The following is a 23,317-nucleotide window of genomic DNA, read 5'->3' as shown; positions in this document are numbered from 1 at the left end:
ATTGAGAGGGACCTTCACAGGCTTGAGGAGCGGGCCCGTGTGAACCTCATGAAGTTCAACAAGGCCAAGTGCAAGGTCCTGCACCTGGGTCGGGGCAATCCCCAGTATCAATACAGACTGGGGGATGAATGGATTGAGAGCAGCCCTGCGGAGAAGGACTTGGGGATACTGGTGGATGAAAAATTGGACAAGAGCCGGCAATGTGCACTCACAGTCCAGAAAGCCAACGTATGCTGGGCTGCATCAAAAGAAGTGTGGCCAGCAGGTTGAGGGAGGTGATTCTGCCCCTCTACTCTGCTCTGGTGAGACCCCACCTGCGGTAGTGTCCAGCTCTGGGATCCCCAGTACAAGAAAGATATGGACCTGTTGGAGCAGGTCCAGAGGAGGCCATGGGAATGGTCAGAGGGCTGGAACACCTCTCCTATGAAGAAAGGCTGAGAGAGTTGGGTTTTTTCAGCCCATAGAAGAGAAGGTTCTGGGGAGACCTTATTGCGGCCTTGCAATATATAAAGGGGGCTTATAAGACAGACTGAGAGAGACTTTTCACCAAGGCCTGTAGTGACAGGACAAGGGGCAATGGTTTTAAACTGAAAGAGGGCAGGTTTAGATTGGACAGAAGGAGGAAATATTTTATGATGGTGATGGCAATGGTGAGGCACTGGAACAGGTTTCCCAGAGAAGTTATGGATGCCCCATCCCTGGCAGTGTTCAAGGCCAGGTTGGACGGGGCTCTGAGCAACCTGGTCTGGTGGAAGATGTCCCTGCCATGGCAGGGGGGTTGGACTGGATGAGCTTTAAAGGCCTCTTCCAAACCCAAACTGTTCTGTGACTGTGAACTCACCAGCACTAGGAGCTGTTTGTTCAACTTTTGCTGTACTTCTCTGCGTCCAGAGGCACCGTAGTTCAGAGCCTAGGGACAGTGTTACAGCAGAGTATTGGCTCTCTTGTGCCCGGCTTGTGGCCTTCCAGGACAGTTCATCTGGCTCCCGTAGGTCGTGACTCATTCTGATGGTCCTTAAGTGGCGTGTATGTCTCTCCATGTTTGTTTGTGTGTGGTACCATTCCACTTTTAAGCTTGCAGAGATGTTACATGGATTATAAAACCTCACTTCCTTGCCTGGACACCTGCTTTGGCCTAACTGTCTGGGTTCAGTATGCCATGAACGATCATTTCCAAATCTCGCTTGCTGCACTTTACTGAGTAGCCCGTAAGAGCACTGTAGCTAAAAGAGCTTTTTTTGGCTGGAGTGAGGGCAAAGAAGAGTCATCTCGTGTTGTTGCACATGCCTCGGGCAACGTGGTGGGAGAGTAACTGGTGCAGGGCAGCCTCCCTTCCCAGTTGCCTGCAGCTGCACCCAGTCCTGGGACGCTGGGAATTACATCATTGTCTCCCAGAGGCCCAGTTTCACCAGCGAGGACCAGGAGAGGCCAAACTCCCCAGCAATTCTCAACTTTTGTTTTAAGAAGGAGGTTGGGAAGGGGATCTGCCTGCTCTGTGCTGAGAAAAGAGCTGGCTTCCTTTCCCAAGGGCAGCTTACCAGCGTGTCTCCTATAGGTCAGACAGCTTTTCCTATAGATAGATAAAAAGTTTTGAAAAACTGTAAATTGGCAGATTTGTAATGGGTTTGAATTTGAAAAGTGAGATTTACGTGTGTATTCCACGTATGTATGGAATATATATGTATTTGGGTTAACTGTGCACCCAAACATTCTTAATTTAAGGCCTTTTGTGCCAGCTTTTCACTCGGTGAATTTATAACTAAGCACAGTTAGTTAAAAATATCTGAAGAACAGTTTGTAACGAACACACTATACAGCCAAACAGCATTACTGTCACAGAAATGTCACGTAGGTTGAAAATTCAGATGTCTGTTCCTAACTCAGAAATTCAGTTACTTGAGTGCATTTTCAGTAGCTGAATGGATGGATGCAGAAGCTCTTGGTTGGTGCTGTAATGCTAAAAGTTAACTTTTTTCTTTTAATTTCAATATACTGTTGATTTAAGCGGCTCAAATTGGAAACTGCTGCTTTCTCTGCTGTATTTTGTGCTATTTTTTGTGGGGGACTAGTTCCCAAAAGACTAGGATCAACCTAAACTAACTAATCTGGCAGTTTGGAAGGTTGTTAGGAGACGGCAGTGGATGGGCCACGGGGGAGGTCTGGGTAAGCTTTTGTTCGGGACAGCTTCCCCCACTTCCTTCCCAGTAACTCTGAGCTTGGGCCCATCACGCGTAAAGGCTAGAGCCTTGATATTCGTAGGCAGCTTTACAAGAGACGTGGTGCTGGAGGTTCGACTGGAAGTGGTTGACGCCTGATGTTTAAAGGAACGTTGTAAGTATAAAGTGGTCTTCTAGATGCGATGCTTGATCAGGATCTCAGTTTGGTTTCCGCTGGCTCAAGGCCATATGCTTCCCCATAACATGTGTGTGAGCTCTACCTCAAAATGCTGAAAGTCCGAAGCCAGGGAGTAAACGTGGCGTACAGGAGGACCACGGGAGGACAGAGCTAGAAGGAGGCTGTTCTTGGATGGCTTGGTAGTTCATAGCTTAAATGTTCCCTTTATAATCAAGTCTTGCAACACCAGTACATTCAAACAGGGCTTCAACGTATCAGCAGTGCTGTCACAAAAGACAAACTTGCAAAGATTTTCTTGATTTCTTCTAAATCTCTTGAGATAAAGGCATTAAAAGGACGAATTATGATGACATGGAAAAAAACTCTCCGAAATAGAAAAGTTATCTGTGACAAATTTTGAAGCACCGAGTGGAGCTCCACAGAGTTTGTTATCAAATATTCTGGGTAAGAGAGCTATTCCAAGGAAAAATAGCCTTAATTTCATAAGGTAATCCTTTTTCTTTTAGAGATCCTTAGGCACATACACGCACACATGAAGAATCCTTGAACTGAGGTAGGGCAGAAGATGCACGTCAGTAACTTAATTGGTAAAAATAAATAAAAAATGAGTGTTTCTTTTAACGTGTTTCATTTAGTAGTTCCTATAAGCCCTTCAGATGGAGGTTCAGTGTGAAAGATTCACTGCAAGGGACCCAGATACTTAAACATGTAATTAAAAAATTTGGCTCTTTACATAGCCCTTTAAATTGCCCAGCTGTGGTAACTGGAAAGCAGTGCCCCCCTTCTTCAGTAAACCTTCCCGGAGGGAAAAAGGATTGTTTTCTGTTTGTTTTTTAAAAAGGATAATTTCAAAATTCTGTCTTGGATGTAGTTAGGCAAGCAGTGGAACTGGCAAAAGATCAGGCGTGGTAACATTTTTGGATGCTGGAAAAAGCAAAATGAATGGTTGGAGCAAGTGTTCCTGCTGCTGCGGAAATAGTAATGTGGGTTAGGTTAAAAAAAGCGCTGTGATCTTGTTGTATAAAATCACATGCTTAGATACAGATGATCTGGGAATGTAGCACTGACATCTCTCATCCAATTGACTTTGTTTTATAAAATGTGTTTTAGCTTAATGATATTATTACACAGAACGTTTATCTTGTTTGAGCTATGCTTATCACCTTTGTCAATGGGCAGTAACAGTTATTCTCTTACTTAACGTTAATGATTGATGATTTCTTGAATCATCTTTGATCCCCATGGCCTACAACACGACGCCGTCTCTTCGTGGTCTCTCGTTGCGCCTGATCTTCTGCGTAGCGTACAGACCCGGGGTGGAACGGCTCTTCCTGCGCAGGGCTCCTTCCTTCGGAAGCTCTTTTCTTCCTTCCGTTAGGCTTCTGTACGTGTAGCAGAGCCCTGGGGTTTGAATGAGGATGAGACAGTGTCTGGGTGAGAATTTAGGCCGAAACACCCAACGGGAGCCAGAAATGAAAGGCTGTACTCAGATTCTCAGGTAGTTAAATGACTTAGCTGCTCTTTGAAGTACAAACGTCTACTGGTGAGGAATTGGAGTTACCTTGTACCCTCTGAAAATACTGAAAGCGTTACTGGGGAAGAATTAAGATTACTCCTTATTTGCTCCCTGTAGGGAACAGTAAAAGGTACGACAATGCAAAATGAAATGAAAATCAATAATTTAAATTGTGCCAAACTAATCTGAGCTCTTTCTTTGGCAGCTGATACTTTAAATAAAAGACATTCAGTAAATCTTGTTTCTTTGTGGAGCTCATTAAGATACTTGGTATGATAGTCGGAGCAGGACTGGGAAAGGTTATGGCTCGTCGAGGAATCGTGGGGAATTAGCCAGATCCTGAGGTGAGATGGTAAAGGGCAGAATTATAAGAGAAAATATTAAGCAAGATGACGACCACTGGAAGAGTTTCTTAGCGGTAGTCTGAACACTGTCTTATTTTGATATAATTAATGGCTATTCTAAAAGCTGAAGTGTATTAGGGAAGCTAACTGGAAAAAGATAATTAATAGAGCTCACATAGAGAAAAATCAGGGTAACACAAGAGGAAAGAAAGCGTTTGGGGTAGGAGTAGGATGAAAATGAGTAATACAAAGTGCAGCGCTCTATATTTAGCAAGAACTGTTTGAAGGGGAATATTCTTACTAATACATGGCAGTAGTGAAACCTCATCTGAAAGGCAGTGTATGATTCTGGTCACACACTGAAGTCTCTGCAAAGTGCAGCCACTACAGAGAGGGGATGTCAGAGGGGACGATCTGAGCCATCGCGAGCGGGTTTGAGGGAACCCTGCTCAGGCAGGGGGTCCCCGAGCGCTGCCGGGGAGACTTGGAGGGGGCAACAGATGCAGCCGGGCAGGGTTTGATCACCGTTCGTGACAGGTAACTTACTGTGTTTGTGTGGGTCTAGGCTCCAGCTTGAGTCGGTCTTTAGTAGTTTGTCATTCTTTGTTACATGCAGTATCTCAGTTTTACCACTTTGCAGAAAACTCTATCAATTTTTTTTTTTTATTTAGTTGGGATGATATAAAATGTCCATGTGAAGCTTCCTGTGAAGGCAGGTGATGGTGAGGGTTTCCTTTCAGCAAGTATTTACAAGGACTTGAGATCCAGAACATGTAGGAAAAGGAGGCCATGCCTTCAGTTTCTATTTGTGGCTTTGATTTATAGTATCCTTTTACCATTTCTGTTAGTGGTAAACACCTGTGAGTCCCAATCCCAGGTCGTCATAAAATGTGCGGACCCTGGTTAAGAGGTGAGTGTGTGGAGATTAAGTATCATCTGTTTTAGAATGGTCAAGAACAGAACTTGGGCGTTATCTTACAGACCAAATTTTAGCTGCCCAGCCATACACCCTTTAGGTAATATAAAGCACTAGTCTCTAAGCCATACTTTGTCCCCCAGTAAGGTTAGAGTTCAGAATTTTGGAACTTTCTGCTAACGGTGCAGTCCAGTGAACGGCTCTGTACATTCCTGACAGCGTGTGCTCGGCTTCTCCCGGTTAATGGTCTCGCTGGCACCAGCTCTGGAGATCTTACAGTTGCGGATTGTACACACACACACACACACACACACACACTCTTTTATATGTATAAAACCAAAATACACTCTTCTGCCCCACAAAAGAGCACTCACACTTTTACACTTCTATGATGCCTATGAGAATAATAGCATATTCTAGTGTTCCACCGGGTTTATATTTATTAGTTCAGCTCTGGGTTGGCTGATGTTCTTATCGCTCGCAGTGTCCAGTAGGTTTTTTTTAATACTTTCCAATTATGGTCTGTCTCTGTTTAGTTCTTGCTGTTATGTATACATTGGAGGCCTTTCTTCCACTTACATAAATCATTGATTGTTGCAGTTTTGGCTGATGAGTGTGACTCTGAAATAGAAATAATACAAAAAAGGCCCAAACCCTTTAATGCAAACTGCTTACAGTGCTGTGGTGTGGTTTCCCTGTCTGTGGCCAGCCTTGACTCGAATCCAGCAAAGCATTTCTGTGTATGAACATAAACTTTGATTTGTAGTTCAAGCTATTTGCAGTTAAAGTTAATTCATGCATATATTGTGTCCATTGTTGATATTATAGAGCTATAATCTAAGTCGTGTTAGTTTTCTGGTGCGAAAAGTTGTTAATTTTGTTTACAGAATTTAACTGATTTTTACAAGCTGGTTGGTGGCTGCATTAGGGTATTCTGCTCAGAATTGTAACGGAGGAATAAATAGCGAAGATGGAAGATTAACTCATATTCCTTTGCATTACAGCTAGTTGTGTCCCATCAACATGTTCTGGAAGTTTGATTTGAACACAACATCACATGTGGACAAGCTGCTGGATAAAGAAGATGTGACACTTCACGAGCTGATGGATGAAGATGACATCTTACAGGAGTGCAAGGCTCAGAACCGCAAGCTGCTGGACTTCCTTTGCCAGCAGCACTGCATGGAGGAGCTGGTCAACCTCATCACCCATGAGCCCCCTGTGGATATGGATGAGAAGGTCCGCTTCAAGTAGGTATTTGTTTTCTGTCCTATATGAAGAAGACTGGATGAGACGTCTTGATGTTGGAAATGCTCTGGTGCGAGATGGGTGTAATCTCTTCAGTCTTGGGGAAAAAGGCTTCCGAGTACTGTGAAATATTTCACAGCATTTTGTTATTTGTAGTGAATTTTCAGAAGCTTGTTTCTTTATTTTTAATGGTTTAACATTGAGCTTGTCTAAAAAAAGATTTCTTGCTGTTTGTTCAAAACTTTGCAAGCAAAATAATCAGCATCTCGAAAGTACCTTTAGTACGCTTTTATCAAAATTGCAAGCAAAGAGCATTCTGCTTGGAGTTATAAATTTCTGAACCTCATTGGTTTTCAGTAGTCAAGCCCACAAAAGAAGTGAGCTGTACAGTGAATAAAAGATGTAATATTTTCAGTGTGCTGCCTATGCAAAAACTGCCGCTTTCAGTGATCATCTAGTTAGGGAGAGGGCCTGGCTCTGTGAAGAGCCTCTTTCTTAGGATGGTGAACTCTAGATGTGTTTGGTTCTCATCAAGCTGTGTTTATACATTTCTAACTAAATGTATACTTGAAAATATTTACATTTTGGATTTGGGAAGTTTGTTTTTGCTAAGTTTATGTAAAAATAAAAGGCTGCTCTGTGTATAAATAAATAAATAAAAATGGGTGAGTTTGTCACTGTGGGAATGGATCGGTGTTGGTTATTGCTGCTGTTGCTTGAAATCCACAGAAGAAATGGTAGCATTGTTTAGGCATATTGTTAGGTGAGCTAGTTGATCAACTAGCTTTAGGTGACTATTTCCAGGTAAGTGAATGCTGGGAAATCCATTCTGTAGTAGCTTTGAATATTAGATGGCTGCTTTTGCAAGGCTTCCGCTATAAAAGGCGAATTACCAGAAGGAACCAGGAGTACTAGTTTTATACTATTGTCCTACAAATGCAAATTTTGTACAGATTTAAACCAGGGACGTGGCACACAACAGTCTTTGGACTTTTTGCATTTCCTGTCTCATAGCAGAATAACTGGCTTTCCATGGGGTCACTGGCTTTGTGCTTACTGCAGCTCCTTATCCATGTTGTTTGCACAGCTAACCTGAGACAAACTCAAACCCAAAATGTCTGGTTGAAGAAGATGGGCAATACTGTCCTTAGTGCTAAGAGTTAATGATCAGAGGAAGTGTTGAACAGTGCGAGACTTGTGGCCTTCGCTGGCATCTGGGTATATTTTGCTGGAGGAGAGGATGAGGGATACCAGTACCATGCCAGTACTAATTCATACATTGTCTGTACCACTGCAGAATACTACTGCAGTTAACCAGGCCAGACTTTTAAGTCCTGTTCTTCTTGAGATTTTTGTGGCTGCTGTCAGAAGACGGTTTATATCTCTGATCCTGTGTGCTGAAGGGTGGAAGTGGAAACCTTCTCCTATTGTAACCAAACAGACTGAGAATAAGGAAAGGTGGGGACAAATGGAAATTTCTCAAGAAGCAAAATCCTTAATGCAAACCAAAATGAAGAGGGAAGCTCAGCATGAGAGTGTTTACTCGCAGGCATCCTTGAATTTCATGTGCAGGATTATATGCCTTTTCATCAGGTTTTGAAGGTAGTGTGTGGTTCCGGCAGCTCAAGGCCAGGCTGGCTGATGAGGAGGCACAGACAAAGGAGACGGTGGTGGGAGGAGGTCAGCCTCCAGTGTTGCAGTCCCCTGTGCTGGCAAGACAGAAGTCTTGTGTTGGGAAGGCCTCAAGCGAGCAGTCTCATTGACCGAACTCTTCATCAGATGATGGCATTGTATCCTCTTCCTCTTCTAAGAGTGGTCTGTAAGGTGCCTGCTCAAAAAGCAGGGATAGTGGTGGGAAGCGTGGTTATACATCGTAGACAGATAAGTGAGTCTTTGATGGCAACAAGAACTGCGTAGTGACCTGCTTGCCAGGACAAATAGAGCTGATCTTTATGAAGTATTTTTTTGGAAATGCTTCCAGTACCATACGTAGACCAGGCCGAGAAGCATTTTCAAAGCATGATGAGGCACTGGAGAGGGGAAAGAGGGTTTAAGCTTATTAGAAACTGGGGAAGCTTTTGGAATAAATAAAGGCTAAGCAGGAAGAATGGACTCTGTCTAAATCCAAATGGAATCCAATTTTTGGCTCTTAAGAAAAGGTTGTGAAAGTTTTTAAACTGGAACAGGGGAGAAACTTGATAGGTTTGGAAGGACATGCAGCTCAGAATGATGCATGCTGTGGAAATGGAATCATCAGAATGCTTTAGTCTTGAAACGTCGGTAGGATGGAAGTTCAGAAAGGAAACTGCAAAGAGGAAAACTCGTCAGTAAATCCCCATCTAAGCATAGCATGCAAAACTGAGCAACCAGATGAAGACCTGTAGCAATCAAAGCGTATAAACTATTTGAACTGTAATGTCTATTTATAATGAACTTGTTGACGTACTAGGGTGTCTTAAAAACCTGTTGAGACCATGCAGTAATGAGACTACAGCTTATAGGAAAGGCAGAGTGGACTCTGCTAGTGTAAGAGTGGGCTGTAGGGGATAGAGAGCTGAGTGTCAAGTGAGGTAAGTTAGGGGCAGCGTGGAAACCTCCCGGGTTGGGAGGCCGTGCCTAAATAGAAAGGGTGAAGTATTAGATCTGACTCAGAAACTTGGGGTCTGTAAAGGCTGCAAGAGCAGGACGTGCTATAACAGTGAGAGGTTTCATTTATTCCCCTGTTGACAGGATATATATCACAGGGAGGCACGGTGCATGAATTTGTAGGAATCGTGAATGCCTTTTGCATGGAGCAATGAGCCAGAAAAAGGAGAAATAACTCTTCATATACCCTTGGGGGCTCTAAGAAATATAACTGTTGTAAAATCACTTTGTAATAGTAACCATAATGTACTCAGATTTAACATCCTCGTAGGAGCAAAAAAGACATAAACAGCATTATCAAGGGCTGGGAGTTTGTTTTTCTAACTTTTAGGAATGGAACTACATAAATATGAGGAGGCTAGTTAGGAAGTAAATGGTACCGTGAAAGGGCAAAAAGCTCACAGCTGGCCTGGAAACGTTTTAGAGGCTCATGGTAAATGCAGACCTTGTACTACAAAGATTTAAAAAAAAAATCCTAATGTAGAAACCTGGCTTGGTTAAAAACCAATAATCCCTTAGAGGTAGAAGTACATCCTCACAAAAGGGAAGTTGTGTCCAGATATGGAAAAAGGATATTGTGGCTAGTTAATCTGTGAGACTGAACGAAGGGATTTTGAGAAGCAGTTTGCTGAAGGCAAAACCACTAATACTCTAAACCCACCAAAATAAGGAAGCCTCTCTGAGAATGTGTAGGGCAGATGGGTGGTCCAAGTGTAAAGAGGAAGATAGGACCACAGCAGAAAATCGAATTGAACTGCCTGTGTTGGTGCTCACTTCAGAGACTTCTCAGGAGATTCCAAATTGGTGTCTTTCTTTACAGGGGAATAGTCTGAGAAACGGTCGCAAATTGGAGCATCCGTGGAACAAAATCGGTAGGATAATTGTTAGGACTGGCTGATATTCACCCGAGCCATTTAAAGGAATTAAAATATGAAATTGCTCACCTGGTCAACCTTAAAACCAGTGGAATGGAAGTGGCAAATAGGACACCAGTTCTTAAGAAGCATCTGTGAGCCAGTACATGTGGCTTCAGCATTGTGCACATTGAAAAATTTATGGTATAGCATTACGATTCATAGACACCTCTCTAAATGCAGGCTCTCGGCCATCGCACGGTGCTGCTTCTGTAGAGGGAAGTCAGGCTTCAGTTCGGGAGCTGAGTTTGATGGAGTCAGTGAAACACATGGATAATGGTGATATGCCTCATGTGGCATAAGTAGAGTCCTGAAAAGATAAGGTCCCTTATCAAAGACTGTTAGAAACAAGCTGTCATGGGATAACAGAGAAGGGTTCTGTCATCAATTAATAACCGTTTAAAGAAAAGAAATGTAGATGAGGGAAAAAGGGCCAGTTCTACCTTTCTGGTTTTGCACTACTGAGTCCTGTGCTGTTTGATATAGTCACACATGAAATGAGGGGAGGTGAATTATAAATGTAGGAAGTTGATAATGCAAAATTACTTAGGTTAGTTAAAAGGTAGAAGGATTTCATGATGTTACATGGCCAAGCAGTAATAAAGCAAATACAGTCAGTGCTGATTGTGTAATGACTGATGGCCTAAGGTACATGCGCACATTGGCGGGCTTCAAATTAGCTTTTACGTCTTGGGGAAGGCTTTGGAGTCCTCGCGGGCAGCATGCTGGAAATACTCGATAAACAGCGAATGCGAGTGTGTGTTCATGAGCAAAAGCACAAGGCTCTACACAAAGCAATGCAGTGTACGTACTGGAAAAGTTATTGTCCTGTAACACTTGTCTTTACCCTCTATATACTGCCAGGGCAAGAAGTATTTTCCTTGTAAAGAACCAAATGGAACTGTGATAAGCAAAATAAGGCTTAAGTTAGGAAGGTTGAGGTGTGGAATTTCTTCCAAAATAAAAATTCTATTCAATTAATATAACAAAACCAAACCAGTAAAGCTGGGCATAGAGCGATGCACGTGAAAGCATAATAACTGAAAGGAAGCTCCAGCTTGAGCTGTGAATTGGACAGAGCCGAGGGCCAGCAGAGCATCCTGCCAGTTAAGGCACGTGTACAACACTGGGATGAAAGCCACACACGTACGTAACTGCTGGGTACAGCCGAGGCGAACCCATGGGAAGAACAGGCAAGTGGACAGTCAGCTGAAGAAAGAGCTGCAGGTCTCCTCACAGAAGAGATGCAAATGCCAAGAACAGCCATGTGGGATCACATGAAAAGATCTTCCTTTCCTGGTGCCCGGTCCCTGACGGTGGTCCTAGCAATGTCTTTATATGATGGCATGCTCGAACATGCTGTACTTGAGATGCGGGCATACTGTGAATTCACGTAGTGACACACTGTTTTTCCTGTCTGTTCCTCTTGTATGATTTCCAGCAATCCGTGTGTCCGTCTTGTCACTCCAAGAACTGAGCTGAAATTTCCCAAGACCTACAATAGCTCCGCTCTTCCTTCCCTGATAGGTGGCCCTTAGCTTAGGGGACGTTGCCAGCTGTGTGAAACGCGCTGTGTCTGGGGAGGTGGGAGAGCAAAGCTCAGAGCAGAGGGTCCCACTCCAGGTTCGGGAGGGTCTGTTAAGATTTCTTCTTGATTTTCTGTTAATGAGGTTTAGAGCAGAAATCTAACTTCAACTAAGAGAGAAAAACACAGCAGATAAGTGCTGCAACCCAGATTCTGTTACACGCTCGCAGGCCTTGCGGCAAAGGTGGCAGAGATGTGAGAGTTACCTAGCTGTTGCTGCAGCTTGTTTCTGCCTGTTTTTTTTCCTTTGAGAGTGAGGCTAGGAAAAAGAAAATCTTGCCGTGTATTGCAAGATTGTTTCAGCTTCACTGGTGTACAAAAGTGAAGGTAGTCCCTTTGTGGTGTAGAAACAGTCATATTATTGCAGGAGTGTTTTCTGTTGATCTTGGAGTTGGCTTGTGTCTACAATTACAAAAAGTGGTGGGCCTTGTATAATTCCTGAAGGTGGGAAATCTGTTGGGCTTGTGTCTTATGGAATGGCACGATTTTTATTTGGAAGGTGAATGCACTAAAAGAATGAATGTGTGTTCGCAGCATGGTGGGTTTTTTAATGTTATTAATTTAGTTAGCTGTTACTAAAATATATAGTAAATTTTCCTTTTGCTTTTGGAAAAAAAAAAAGATAACCAGCTCTGCTTGCAGAGAGCAAATGCTCAAACTGTGAAGGACAGGTTTTATTTTTAATCTGTATCACTTGCTAACAAATCAGAACCACTTTAGGAAGCGTGGGTAAGAACTGGCACTCAGCGGGAGGTTTGGTGTTCAGAATTGCTGCTTTGTGCTCAGCACTGCTGCACCGCTCCAGCACGCCCTGTCAGAGTCTTTAAACAATTAGTGGGTAAGAGTAAATCATGGTTTAAAAATAAAGTCCAGCTGCCTTTTGACTCTAGGATCATATATATCATTGAAACTGTGAAAATAGCATTAAAGTTCAGTGCTAGGTTGGGTTTCACAGCACTAATGAAGTGCTGTTTCTGACTCCAGTAGCCTGTGAGTAGGTCTTTGTCGAAGGGCTTCTCTTAAGCCCTTTTTATAGATGGACAGGAGCTAGAATATGGAATTAAGACACTCATCTAACAATGAAACGCTGAAATGAGGTTTTAAAAAACCAAAAACTAGCTAGATGAATTTCAGTGTTGTGGTGCGCATGCAAGACAGCCTCCCATCCCCTGCTTAATTCCTTCATCGCATGAGTAATGGAGAGTCTGAATCGGTGAAATGTTTGCAAAACAGTGCCATGTAGCTCTACGTTAAAAGCTGGCTTTTAATGTAGGATCTCAACCCGAAGAAACTTCGTCGTTTAGCAAAATTAACAGTCCCCAAAAAGCGGCTTTTTGTGTTGACTTAGGTTGTTGTTTGGTATGTATGCACGTTGATATTTGAGCCTTTGTCTAATTATAAACATAATATTAATCGTAAACATGTTATTACCCTTTCGGATCATAAATGTGACCTATTTCTAAAAGCATGACCTGGAAGAGCAAGAAACAAGGTCAGGGGAAAAAAAGGATTTCATTAGCTGTCAAATATGATTTCATATTCTGATGTAAGTGAGCAAAATTATCTAAACCAGGCACAGTAATATTTTCTGAAAAGTTAATTTTACGGAAGATTGTAGACATTACTGAAAAATTGAAACTCGGAAGGTTGGCTATGAACTGCTTGCTCTCATACATAGTGTATGCTCATTTGTTAGGGGTTTTGTGTTAGATCTGATGTTCTGTCTCTAAACTGTAGTCTTCTCGATTTAAAAAAAAAAAAAAAAAAAAAAATGCTTATTTATTTATTATTTACTTCAGCTCCAGTAGTGGAAAGAATAATTTTTCAGAAGCATTACAGAAACCTGCTAAAATATGCATTCTTCAGATCAGCCTTCAATTTTTGCGTTAATTTTAGTTGTGCAAATAGATTGTGTGAAAGGATTTTAAGAGATTGTAGGTGCATTGAAACTGATTAAGCGTCGCATCACTTTTGAAAATCAGAACTAACTGCAATTTGAAGGCGGCTGAGATGCATAATTGAGTGGTTAAAAAAACCACGTGATGTGCTACAGGAAATAGGGTTTCCTTAAAATGTGCCATTAATGTAGATGGCCCTTGTTTCTCGTGTGGGTTTTTTTTTCCCCTGTCTCCAGGAAGGGAGATCCTCCTACTCTTTACTTTATAACTTTAATGCGGGAAGATTTTCTTGAGAGTTTTCATTTCACCTTTAGTTGCTCTGGTTCTGTCCCTCCAGATATCCAAACACAGCCTGTGAACTGCTGACCTCGGATGTGCCGCAGATCAACGACAAGCTAGGAGGGGATGAAACTCTGCTGAATATCCTCTATGACTTCTTGGATCGCGAGCCTCCTTTGAACCCTTTGCTTGCCAGTTTCTTCAGTAAGACTATTGGGAATCTCATTGCAAGAAAAACGGAACAGGTAGTGATTAGATTTGTCCTGATACGTAAGCACAAATTAATTCCCTGACGTTGGTTGTGTTGTATGGCGGTGTCATTGCTACCCTCGTGATCTCATTGTATTCTTAGAGTTGAAAAATAGCTCGCTATACTCTTTGAGATGGGAGTTGAAATGTAGGCTTTGGAAAGTTCTTTGGATTCCTCAGTTGGGGGAGTTGCTGGCTCATTTAGACACCTTTGCATCGTTTTGCTTTCAGATCTGCAGTAGCTGGGATATTCCTGTGCCACAGCTAAAGCTTTATTTTCCGTACACGGGCATATTGATGCATCCTTTGATCATTGCCCAGAATCATCTCGTTACATGAACAATGCCTCAGTCTCATGCCTGTAAAAGGGGTGCTGGGAACATGAGCTGAACAGTGCTTTAGGAATACATGCGTTCCAATTCAAAATTGATTTTTTAAATGAAGGCTGTCAGAGAGCCTTAGTGGAATGAAAAGTTCTCCAGCTTCACCAGCTTCTTGACACTCTTATTTCTGTGGGCTTGGGTTTCTTTGCAGCATAGAGGAAAGACGAGACAGCTGAAAAGATTTGATTCAGTATTGCCTTGAAATGAGAATGTTGTTCTCTTCTCTCATTCTCTGGAGAATTTCTCAACCTAGTAGCTGTTTTGCATCAAGATTGGTTGGTTGAGACAAGAAGGTGAAGTACAGGAAGTTCTGTGTGCCATGTCTGTATGTTGTACTAGCAACTGATGATGACACGTTTATTTTTAGGTGATTGCATTTTTAAGGAAAAAAGACAAATTTATTAGCCTGGTGCTAAAGCATATAGATACATCAGCGATGATGGACCTCCTGCTTCGTCTAATCAGCTGTGTGGAGCCCGCGACTCTACGGCAGGAAGTACTGAATGTGAGAATTTACTACTTTGTTTCTTTACTAGATTGGGAACGAGGGTTTTTGTTTGTTTGTGTATTAAAGAAATGGAATTCTTCTTGTCATTTATTATGGGAGCGGATCCACTCTTCTGAAACTACTTTTCTTAGTGCTAGAGTCTGCACGTTGGTTACCGTGGGTACTTCAGCCTGTTTGTGGCTTGCACGGCAGAGCAAGCCTGGTTCAGCCACTGGCAGTAAAGCATTTTCAACTCATTTTTCCATATAGCAACCACTATTTACTCTAGCTGTTTTTGCTGTAGAGCTTTGACAAAGGAAATTTGTAATCTTTCCCAGTGTTCAGAACTTTAGACTGATAGTTTGGGACAGTAATTTGTTTAATTCCTGGCTGTGTTCAAGGGTGTATGTGATTTTGGAGATGATATCTCATGCCTCCTCCTTCCCCTTCCTCTTTAATAGGCAGCCTGATAAAATATCTCATTGAGACGCTTAGTTTGCTTTACAGGTAGGACAAGTTTTTCTCCCTGCGTAGCCCAGTCTGGGTGAGGCTGCGTCATCCCCCCTTTAGTGGGCAGATGTGCAGGATTGGAGGGAAGAAACCTACTTGAGCTCCCGCTCAGTAAACCAGAAGAGCAGTGTGCCTTATGGAAAACGTACTTGAGTCCCTGAAGCCCACACCAGGATTTATAAGTTTGGCAGGCTTTGCTGCTTAAGTCTTCTGTGTCCGGAGCATTGACCCCACCATAGCTGAGCAGGTAAATGTTCTTGCGGAGACTCATGATAGATGCTGTGATCGATCATCATGCTTTGATAGATCATTGCTCGATTCCTCCTCACAGCCTTAGGGTGCATTGTGCAGTACACACGCTGTTACAGAGAAGGAGAAAAATACAGGCACAAATCAATCCTTACAGACCTGTATGGGCATTCACCCATGAAGGGAAGTCGTCATTTTTGGACAGGGAAGTCAGCAATTCAATTGGTTAGACATCAAATAGTAACACCAAGACAGGAGATGGGAGGAAAAAGCCTTCAAGAGATGGGCTGACGGAGGACAGTGATGATGGAGGATTCACTGGAAGAGAAAGCAGCTTTGCAGAAAAGGCCCAGCTACATCCCAGGCCATGACGGCCCGAGGGCAGCCATGGGGGTGAGGGCAGGGATTGCTCTGCTCTGCTCAGCGCTGGTGAGACCCATCAAGATACTGAGGCCAGGCTGGGGCTCACCAGCGCAGGACAGACACTGCAGTAAGTGCGGTGTAATGTTACCAAGATAAATGCAATTTTTTTTTCTTCTGATGCTAAAATGACATTTTAACTGAGTAGTGGTTTTCCTGGATGGATGGCTTCTGTCCAGGAAACTTCCAAATATGCAGGTTTCCAAATATCAACCATCCATAAACAGGCAGATCTGGATGGGATATATTTTAACCCCACCCTATCAGGTTAATTCTACCTGTTTAAGATTTCACACAGTCAAAAAAAATGAAAACAAAGTGAAGATACCAAGTGGCACTGGAGGTGCACCTGAAGTTGTGGGGGTTTTTTTGGTGGGTTTTTTTTTGGTTTTTTTTTTTTTCAAATAGTCTTAATGTAAGGATTATCCTCAAGCATTTAAAAATCTGATGGCATAAGGACTTCTCAGAAAAACAGAAAGTAGTAGCAATATTGAAATTTGGGATTGAATGTTTAGAGAAGCTACTTATCAGCAATTTTGGCAATATATTCAGAAACTTAAGTCTCCAGAAAAGTTAATTTGCAATCTTGATTTTTGGTAGGTATTAGAAATAAAAGTTGTACTTCATGGACTGCTTTAGCTTTTCATCACATCAGGAAGAAAATACTGTCGGCTAGTAGCTAGAACGGTTGCAAATTGTTTGCTGTCTCAAAGCAGTCTTCATATTTCTTTGGGATGCTGGACATCTCAGGTATCAGACGCTTTTGAGTTTTAGCAAGAGGAAAAGTATTATTATTAATTTTTCAGGAACTCGTACAGCTGCAGTTGGCTGATCTTCCCAGGGTCTCGCTCCTGCTTAGCCACTCTTCTCCCACTCCTCACTGCTGAAATGCAGGAGAACGTGGTCCATCAAGCAGCGTGTTAGATGGTCACCGTAAGGCTGTGCACCCCTTATCAAACAGCACAGCGGAGTCCACCTGTCTCGTCATCTGGATCCGAGCTGCACTTTTTCATTTGTCTGCATTTAATTAACTTCTTATATATTATGTGATAGATTCCTGTGTGTTGTCATCTTCTGTTAAACAGTTTCCAGTTGATCGATTGCTCTGTCCGTATGTTGGACCTGCATGCAGCACGGCATGTTTACAGTATGTCTTTAAATGCCATATTCAGGGTTTTTGTCCCTATTTGCACATCTTCCTCCACGCAGCAGCTAGTGTTTTGGATAGACATCCTGTGCCATAGATTTTTGTTAGCTGTTTATCAGTTACTTTGATAACACAGTGACAGCAATTAAACTTTGTACTTTAAGACTTCCCTAGTATTGATGTACCCTGCTGCTGGATGGTATCTCAGGAGGTCTAACATTACATCAGGGTCTCCAGTTTATGCTGCAGCTGCTTCCCAAGTAGAATATGAATGTTATCGAAACAACAAAATGCCTTCTACTTTGCACTGGTGTGACTTAGCAAAAGCTGAAAACTTTGATATCCAAGTAAAGTTTTGAGGAGCACAGTTTTTCAGTAGAAAGTGCTGCTGTCGAGGGTACATCACTTAGGGGTGTGAAAAGACCACCTCTCCACTTGACATTGCTATGCTGGCAAAATCTTTCTGTGAACTTTAGCTGGTTCGTTATACATTTTTTGCTGTCTGGAAAGGTAGTGTTTTACAGTGTCAGATTTATGAAGATGATATCTTAAGTTTTCAGTTAAACAGAATTATATGCTGCATAGCAAGTGCCACAGTACCTCTCCTTAGGGATTTGATGTCCGCATTGTTGCTTTGACCTGGCAAGTCAGAGACTCCCTGATAATTGCACAAGAGTCTAATTCTCTGGCCTTCCATTTTAGAGATCCTTAGGCTGTGATAGCTGGACAGTGCTGGTGGCTCCATCCTCTGCTCTGTTTTCTACTGAATGGACCTTCTAAAGTGTGTGCTTGAAGTTGCCTTGTCTACCCCTTGCTCAGATGATGTTAGCTAGGGTGGAGGTTCTCACTGTCCTAGTGCAAGCGTTTGACTTCCAGTGCCGAGTGAAGCTGGGCCAGCAATTCCACGAGCGCTCTAAGTTGGCATTGCCACAGAAAGAGGCAGTCCTGCTTTCACCTTACTGCTTGTTCTGCCCGTCCAGCTCCTCTTGAGTCTTTGCCAGCTGAAGTGTTCATGTGGTTGTAAGGCGACATGGACTAGGGAGTTGATCCAACTGAAAACACCTCTCTCTTATTTCTATTTTTTGCCAGGATTGTTTTCAGCCAGCTCAATTCCTTGAGTTGGGTTGGTTTGGGTTTTTTTTGGATGGACTTGTGCAATGATAAGGGAGGAGAAAGGAGCAGAAGATAAGTGGATGAGTATGAGCAGAGAGAAGGTGGCAGTGCCATTTTATATGTTCTTAAACTGTTCGTGATGTTTTTTCCCTTTCTCTTCCTTGGTCTGTAATTGAGGGCCTACAATTACCATGCAAATATGGTAATTCTTTATCTATTTCCTTCTGTTCATGCATGACAGAGGAATGTTTTGTTCGTGTAGCCCGGATTTTGTTGTTTTGGAGAGCTGTGCCATCAGGAAAAAACCTGGCTAGCACATGCTGTTCCTCCATGCTTCTGTCCCCAGTTTGACAGAAGCACCACTGTACAAGAAAGCCTCCAGATTCAGCAGCCCATGGGTAGGTGCGAAGTAAGTGAAATAATCTCTTGTCTACATTGCATCTTTACAGCCCTGTCTCCTCCCTCTTTCTGGACTCTCACAGTTGAAAATACTAGAAGAGTCTTCATCAGAAACCTCTGAGGAGGTCCTTCCAGCAGGCTTGTCTTTCAGGCACCTACATTTTGGTATCCTTGGGCAAATCTGGCATCGTACAGGTGGATGACAGCATATTCTCTTTGATCGCTGTCATTTGATCCTGGAATGTCTCTGTGGGTTTGTGAAAGAAATAATACTGACTTTAAATAATTTACTTCTTGTGCAGCAAGAAAGCTCAGATATGGGTTGCATCTTGAAGCAAGATAAGCAGCATCAAAGAAGTCTGTCCTCTGTCTGCGTGTTACTAGTATAAAATCTTACCTAGAAAAATGCAGAGGGACAATTGCTGTGAGAAGACTCCACATCTGATTTTGCTGGCAAGTACTAGGAATTTATGTGAAGCAGATCCAGTTATTGTGGATATCTCTTCTGCACTTCATCTTCTTATGCTTGCCTTGGTGACAAAAAGTACAGCTTCTGTTGTATAGTCTTTACTGAGGAGAATTAGCCTGTCCTCCTGATTCAGGCCTGGAGGAGAAAACCCACTATGGCTCGGCTGGAGCAGGGCGAGTCACTGGGATCTCACTGCAAAACCCCACCTTTGGGCTGCGGAACAGGCTACACCATTCGACACGCCTGACGCGGTTTCCCTGGTGATCAGGAGAACGTGATCCCTGTTACTCTGAAGAGAAATCTGCTTGTCCCGGCTGGATCCGTCTCTTCTCCCTGGCTACTGGTGAAGAGCGCCCAGGCGTGGACCCTGGCTTCTGCAGAAACCCCTCACAAGCTCAGTACCTCTGTGGTTGGACTGATCTTCCAGTTTTCACCACTTGTAGCCAGGGCATCGTGTACCCTTTTTGTCAGTCTAACACAGATAGTGATCATAGCACAGGAAAAAAACCCTCCTGCACGTTGTCCTGCTTTTTTCTGTTGCAGGTAACAAACGGCAAGAATAAAAAGGGTGTATTCTTCCTGCCGTCTTTACCCTAAAGAAACGGTAGCTCCCAGAGGTAGATCAGACTAACGCAGGTATCTTTCTCTTGTAACAAAAACTGTCCTACTGCAAGATCAGTCCTCAGCTGAGGAAAGTTTAATGTGAATACTTCAGTGAAGTGACTATTGATGTTGTGATCCTTGAAAGATCAAACAGCTTGGTCTGTTGATTGTTGCAGAGTCCCTTGTTTGACTACCATCTTAAGGTATGAACTTTCTTTTACTGTGGCTGATTAGGAATATCCAAGCCAAAGTCACACTGTTATTAGGTATATTTTCAGCAGGCTTTAGAAAACAAAGTTTTGTTGAAGTCCTGTTATAACAGACTTTCTTAAGCATTGACTCTGCAAGACCTGAAAGATCCATTCATAGTATAATGCAGGTTGGGAGGCCCCCAGGAAGGTCCCGTTGCCTCCGCAGAGCAGGTCCCATTGAAGCAGATTGCTCAAGGCCTTATCCAGATGAGTGTTCAGTGTCTCCAGGAGTGGAGATCTGCCTGGGCCCTCTTCCAGTGTTTGATCACCCTCAAGTGGAGGGGGTTTTTTTCCTAATATCTGGTTGGAATTTCCCTTGTTGCATGTCATGCCTCTCATCCCATCATGGCACCTCCGAGAGCATCCTGGCTCCCTCATCTCTCCCCACCCCACTAAGCAGTCACAGATCGCAACAGGATCTCCCCTTCGCCTTCTCCTCCTCCTCTCCAGGCTGAGCAAACCCCACTCAGCCTCTCCTCTGACCTCATGTGCTCCAGCCCCAGCCATCTCGGTGGCCTCCACAGGACCTGCTGCACTATTGCAATGTCTGTCCTGCACTGGTGAGCCCCAGCCTGGCCCCAGTATCTTGATGGGTCTCACCGATGCTGAATGGAGGGGAGCACTCCCTGCCTTCGCCCCTATGGCTGCCGTCGGGCTGTCATGGCCGGGGATGTGGTTGGGCTTTCTTTGCTGCAGGGGTACAACACTGACTTCTGGACCACTAAGGGCCCTCTTGGCCTTTTCCGCAAGCTGTTCCTGGGTGATTGACCCCCACCCCGTCCTGCTGCGTGGGGTTATTCCATCCCCCATGCAGGACTTTGCACTTTGCCTTTTTTGAACTTCTGAGGTTCCTCCCAGGCCATTTCTCCAGCATGTCTAGGTTTCTCCCCTCCTGCATATCAGCTGCTGCCCCCCAATGTGGTATTGTTCACAAACTTGCTATGGGTGCGTTTTTTCCCATTTTCCAAGTCTTTAATGAAAACACTGAGCAGTACTGGTTGGCAGTTATGTCTGCTGTTAGGCCAGCCTCGTCCTTGAGCCTAGTAGCAGGTTATGTGGGAGGGAAGTCATCGCAGAGAAAGGTAAGAGTTAGTACTTAAGCGAAACGATCCATCCCGATGTGCAGGACGTCAAGCAAGCGTGGGAGAAGGTCCGCATGGGTGAGCAGGGCGCTCCTGCCTGAGCTCCCACACACGCAGACAGTGCTGAGATGGTGGAGTGGGGATGGAGCACTCGGGAGCGGTGGTGAGAGGCTGCCTGAGGAGGCAGGGATGTTGTTAGGAAAGCCAAAGCTCAGACAGAGTTGAACCTGGCAAAGGATGTGATGGGCAGCACAGGGACTTCTCCAGGGCTTTGCCCTAGCAGGGCCCTGTAGTTACTCGTGATACACCTGAGATGTCCCTTGGCAGTGGTATCGGTGCGCACATGGCATCAGGAAGGAGCGGTCGTCCAAGGGCTGGATGAGTCTTGGCAGTCTCCCCACACGCTGGGGGGTCTGAGCTGCTGGCGAGCAGCATGCTTGTTGAAACAGCAAACCTGGCTGGTGAGTGGGTTCTTCGTTCCCTGTGGAAGGGAGTCTCCAGCCACGCTCATCTGCCGCCTCCTCTTTTGTTGGTGCGAGTTTCAGGCTCTGATGACTCCCTTGAGGAAACCTGTTCCTCCTCGCCTGTTACCGCCAGGCCATTACGCCTGTTCTGTAAATGCACATCTCCTGGTGGTGAAAGAGCTTTTCCCATCTTGCCAGCTTCCAGCCACTCCCGCCTTGGGAATCTCCATCCTCTAATTCCCGTGTAGTCTCTGGCTATCCCGTCTTCTGTGCAAAACTGGGGTCCAGAAAACCCTGACTGTTTCCATGGTCTCTGTAAAAAAAACCCTGTTGAAATTCTTTTCATCCAGAATATAATATTACATTGTCTTCTCACCTCTGCCCATAACTCCCATCACTTGGCAGCGCAGCGCCTTTATGAGAGTGCATCCGCAGTGGGTGAGGACCATTTTGTCCACCAAGGAGAAGCATCAGGCATGCCCCACAGCTTGGGACCTGGTTGGCCGTGCCCTCTCTCAGGAGCTCCACGTGGGTTGAGGCCTCCCATGTGCCAAATATAGTTGCCTCAGCTGGTGGTGGGGACCGTGCCCTCTTGCGTGTCACCACTGTGGTTGCACCGATCCTGCAGTCCCATGCAGCCTTGAGCAGCACCTCCACACTCCCTTCCATGCCCGCTGCCTCATTAACTGCTGAGTCCCAGTTTGCCTGGACCAGTTTGCCATGTCCCACTTGTTCGGAGGTGCCTGAGCATACGTGATACAGGTGCTCCCCAGCAGCAGTTGAGCAGAAGCCCAACGCTCCCTAATCAGGAGGCAGCAAACAGGAGCCCGGGTTGTTTGCAGACCACAAACAACTGCTACATCAACTGCCTCCTGCTTGCTGCTCCTGCATCTTGCAGTCTTCCTTTTCCTGTAGAATAATTCAAGTTGCACATAGGTGCAAGGTTTCTGGCCGTGAATTCCTTACAAGTGTGTCATTGATCGGTGAGACAAACACGCTGCTGGGCAGAAGAGCTTGTGTTTCAGGTGTGACTCTTAAGGGAGACGCTGAGGGTAACGCTATTGCACTTCAGTCTAGGTAGGTAAGTCCTGCAAGTGTCAGCGTTCATTTGAGGAGTCAGTTACAGAGAGTATTCCTTTTCTTGTGAATGTCAAAGTCCATCTCTTCGACAACAGCCCCCAGGCAGAGGAGCTGATCTCTTCCAGGTTTACTAGGTGCTGCTTAATTCACCAAATTTTGATATTGCTCTTTGATCTTAACAGATTATTTCAGTTGGGGTTTTTTTGCTTTTGAATTTCATTTTCTGTGTCCCTCAGTTCCCAGGAACAGTAATTCCTTTGTTCAGATGAATGATCATGCTTCTCTCCCTTCAGTACTTCTCTCTGTGGCCACCCAACTCCCCCAAGCCCATTATTATGGCAGTCCAGGCAAAAAGAGCAAACCTTCTTATCCTTGCTTACTGTGTCACTCCCGTTTTTAATTAATAAGGCCCACAGGCTCAACCGATGTGGAATTGGGGGAGGATGTTGCTACAGAATAGAGCTGAAACTACAATGGAGGGCTGGGATTTAACTTGCTGTGCTCTGCAAGGGAAAGAAAACACATTTAATGCGGGAGTGTTAATAAGTAGTTTTCTTCTGGGCTGTGGAAGGCGTAAGGGTAGATGGAACTTTGATAGGTAAAACTTCCTCTGCTGACACGGATTGGGAGGGAGGTCCTGCATGAAGCAACAAACAGGCTGAAACACCCACTGTGCCATATCTATGGAGCTTATTATTTGAAGAAAGGAA

At 44.1% G+C, this 23,317-nt stretch overlaps 1 protein-coding gene across 5 annotated transcripts in view; it reads left to right on the top strand.

Annotated features, from left to right (window-relative positions):
- Positions 1–23,317, top strand: part of PPP6R2 (protein phosphatase 6 regulatory subunit 2) — a 113,920-nt gene that overhangs the window by 42,346 nt on the left and 48,257 nt on the right. For all 5 annotated transcript variants that reach the window (XR_012776457.1, XM_075507557.1, XM_075507232.1 and 2 more), the window contains 3 exons: positions 6,136–6,381; positions 13,760–13,946; positions 14,701–14,838. Coding sequence is in view for 4 of the 5 variants with exons in the window: in XM_075507557.1 (XP_075363672.1) it covers positions 6,155–6,381; positions 13,760–13,946; positions 14,701–14,838 (552 nt within the window). In the remaining variant the exon portion in view is untranslated. The remainder of the gene's footprint in view (positions 1–6,135; positions 6,382–13,759; positions 13,947–14,700; positions 14,839–23,317) is intronic.

This window comes from Mycteria americana, chromosome 1, assembly GCF_035582795.1.
Source record: "Mycteria americana isolate JAX WOST 10 ecotype Jacksonville Zoo and Gardens chromosome 1, USCA_MyAme_1.0, whole genome shotgun sequence".
Lineage (NCBI taxonomy): Eukaryota > Metazoa > Chordata > Aves > Ciconiiformes > Ciconiidae > Mycteria > Mycteria americana.
Note: the sequence above shows the minus strand (reverse complement) of the source record. Positions and strands in the feature narration are given on the sequence as shown.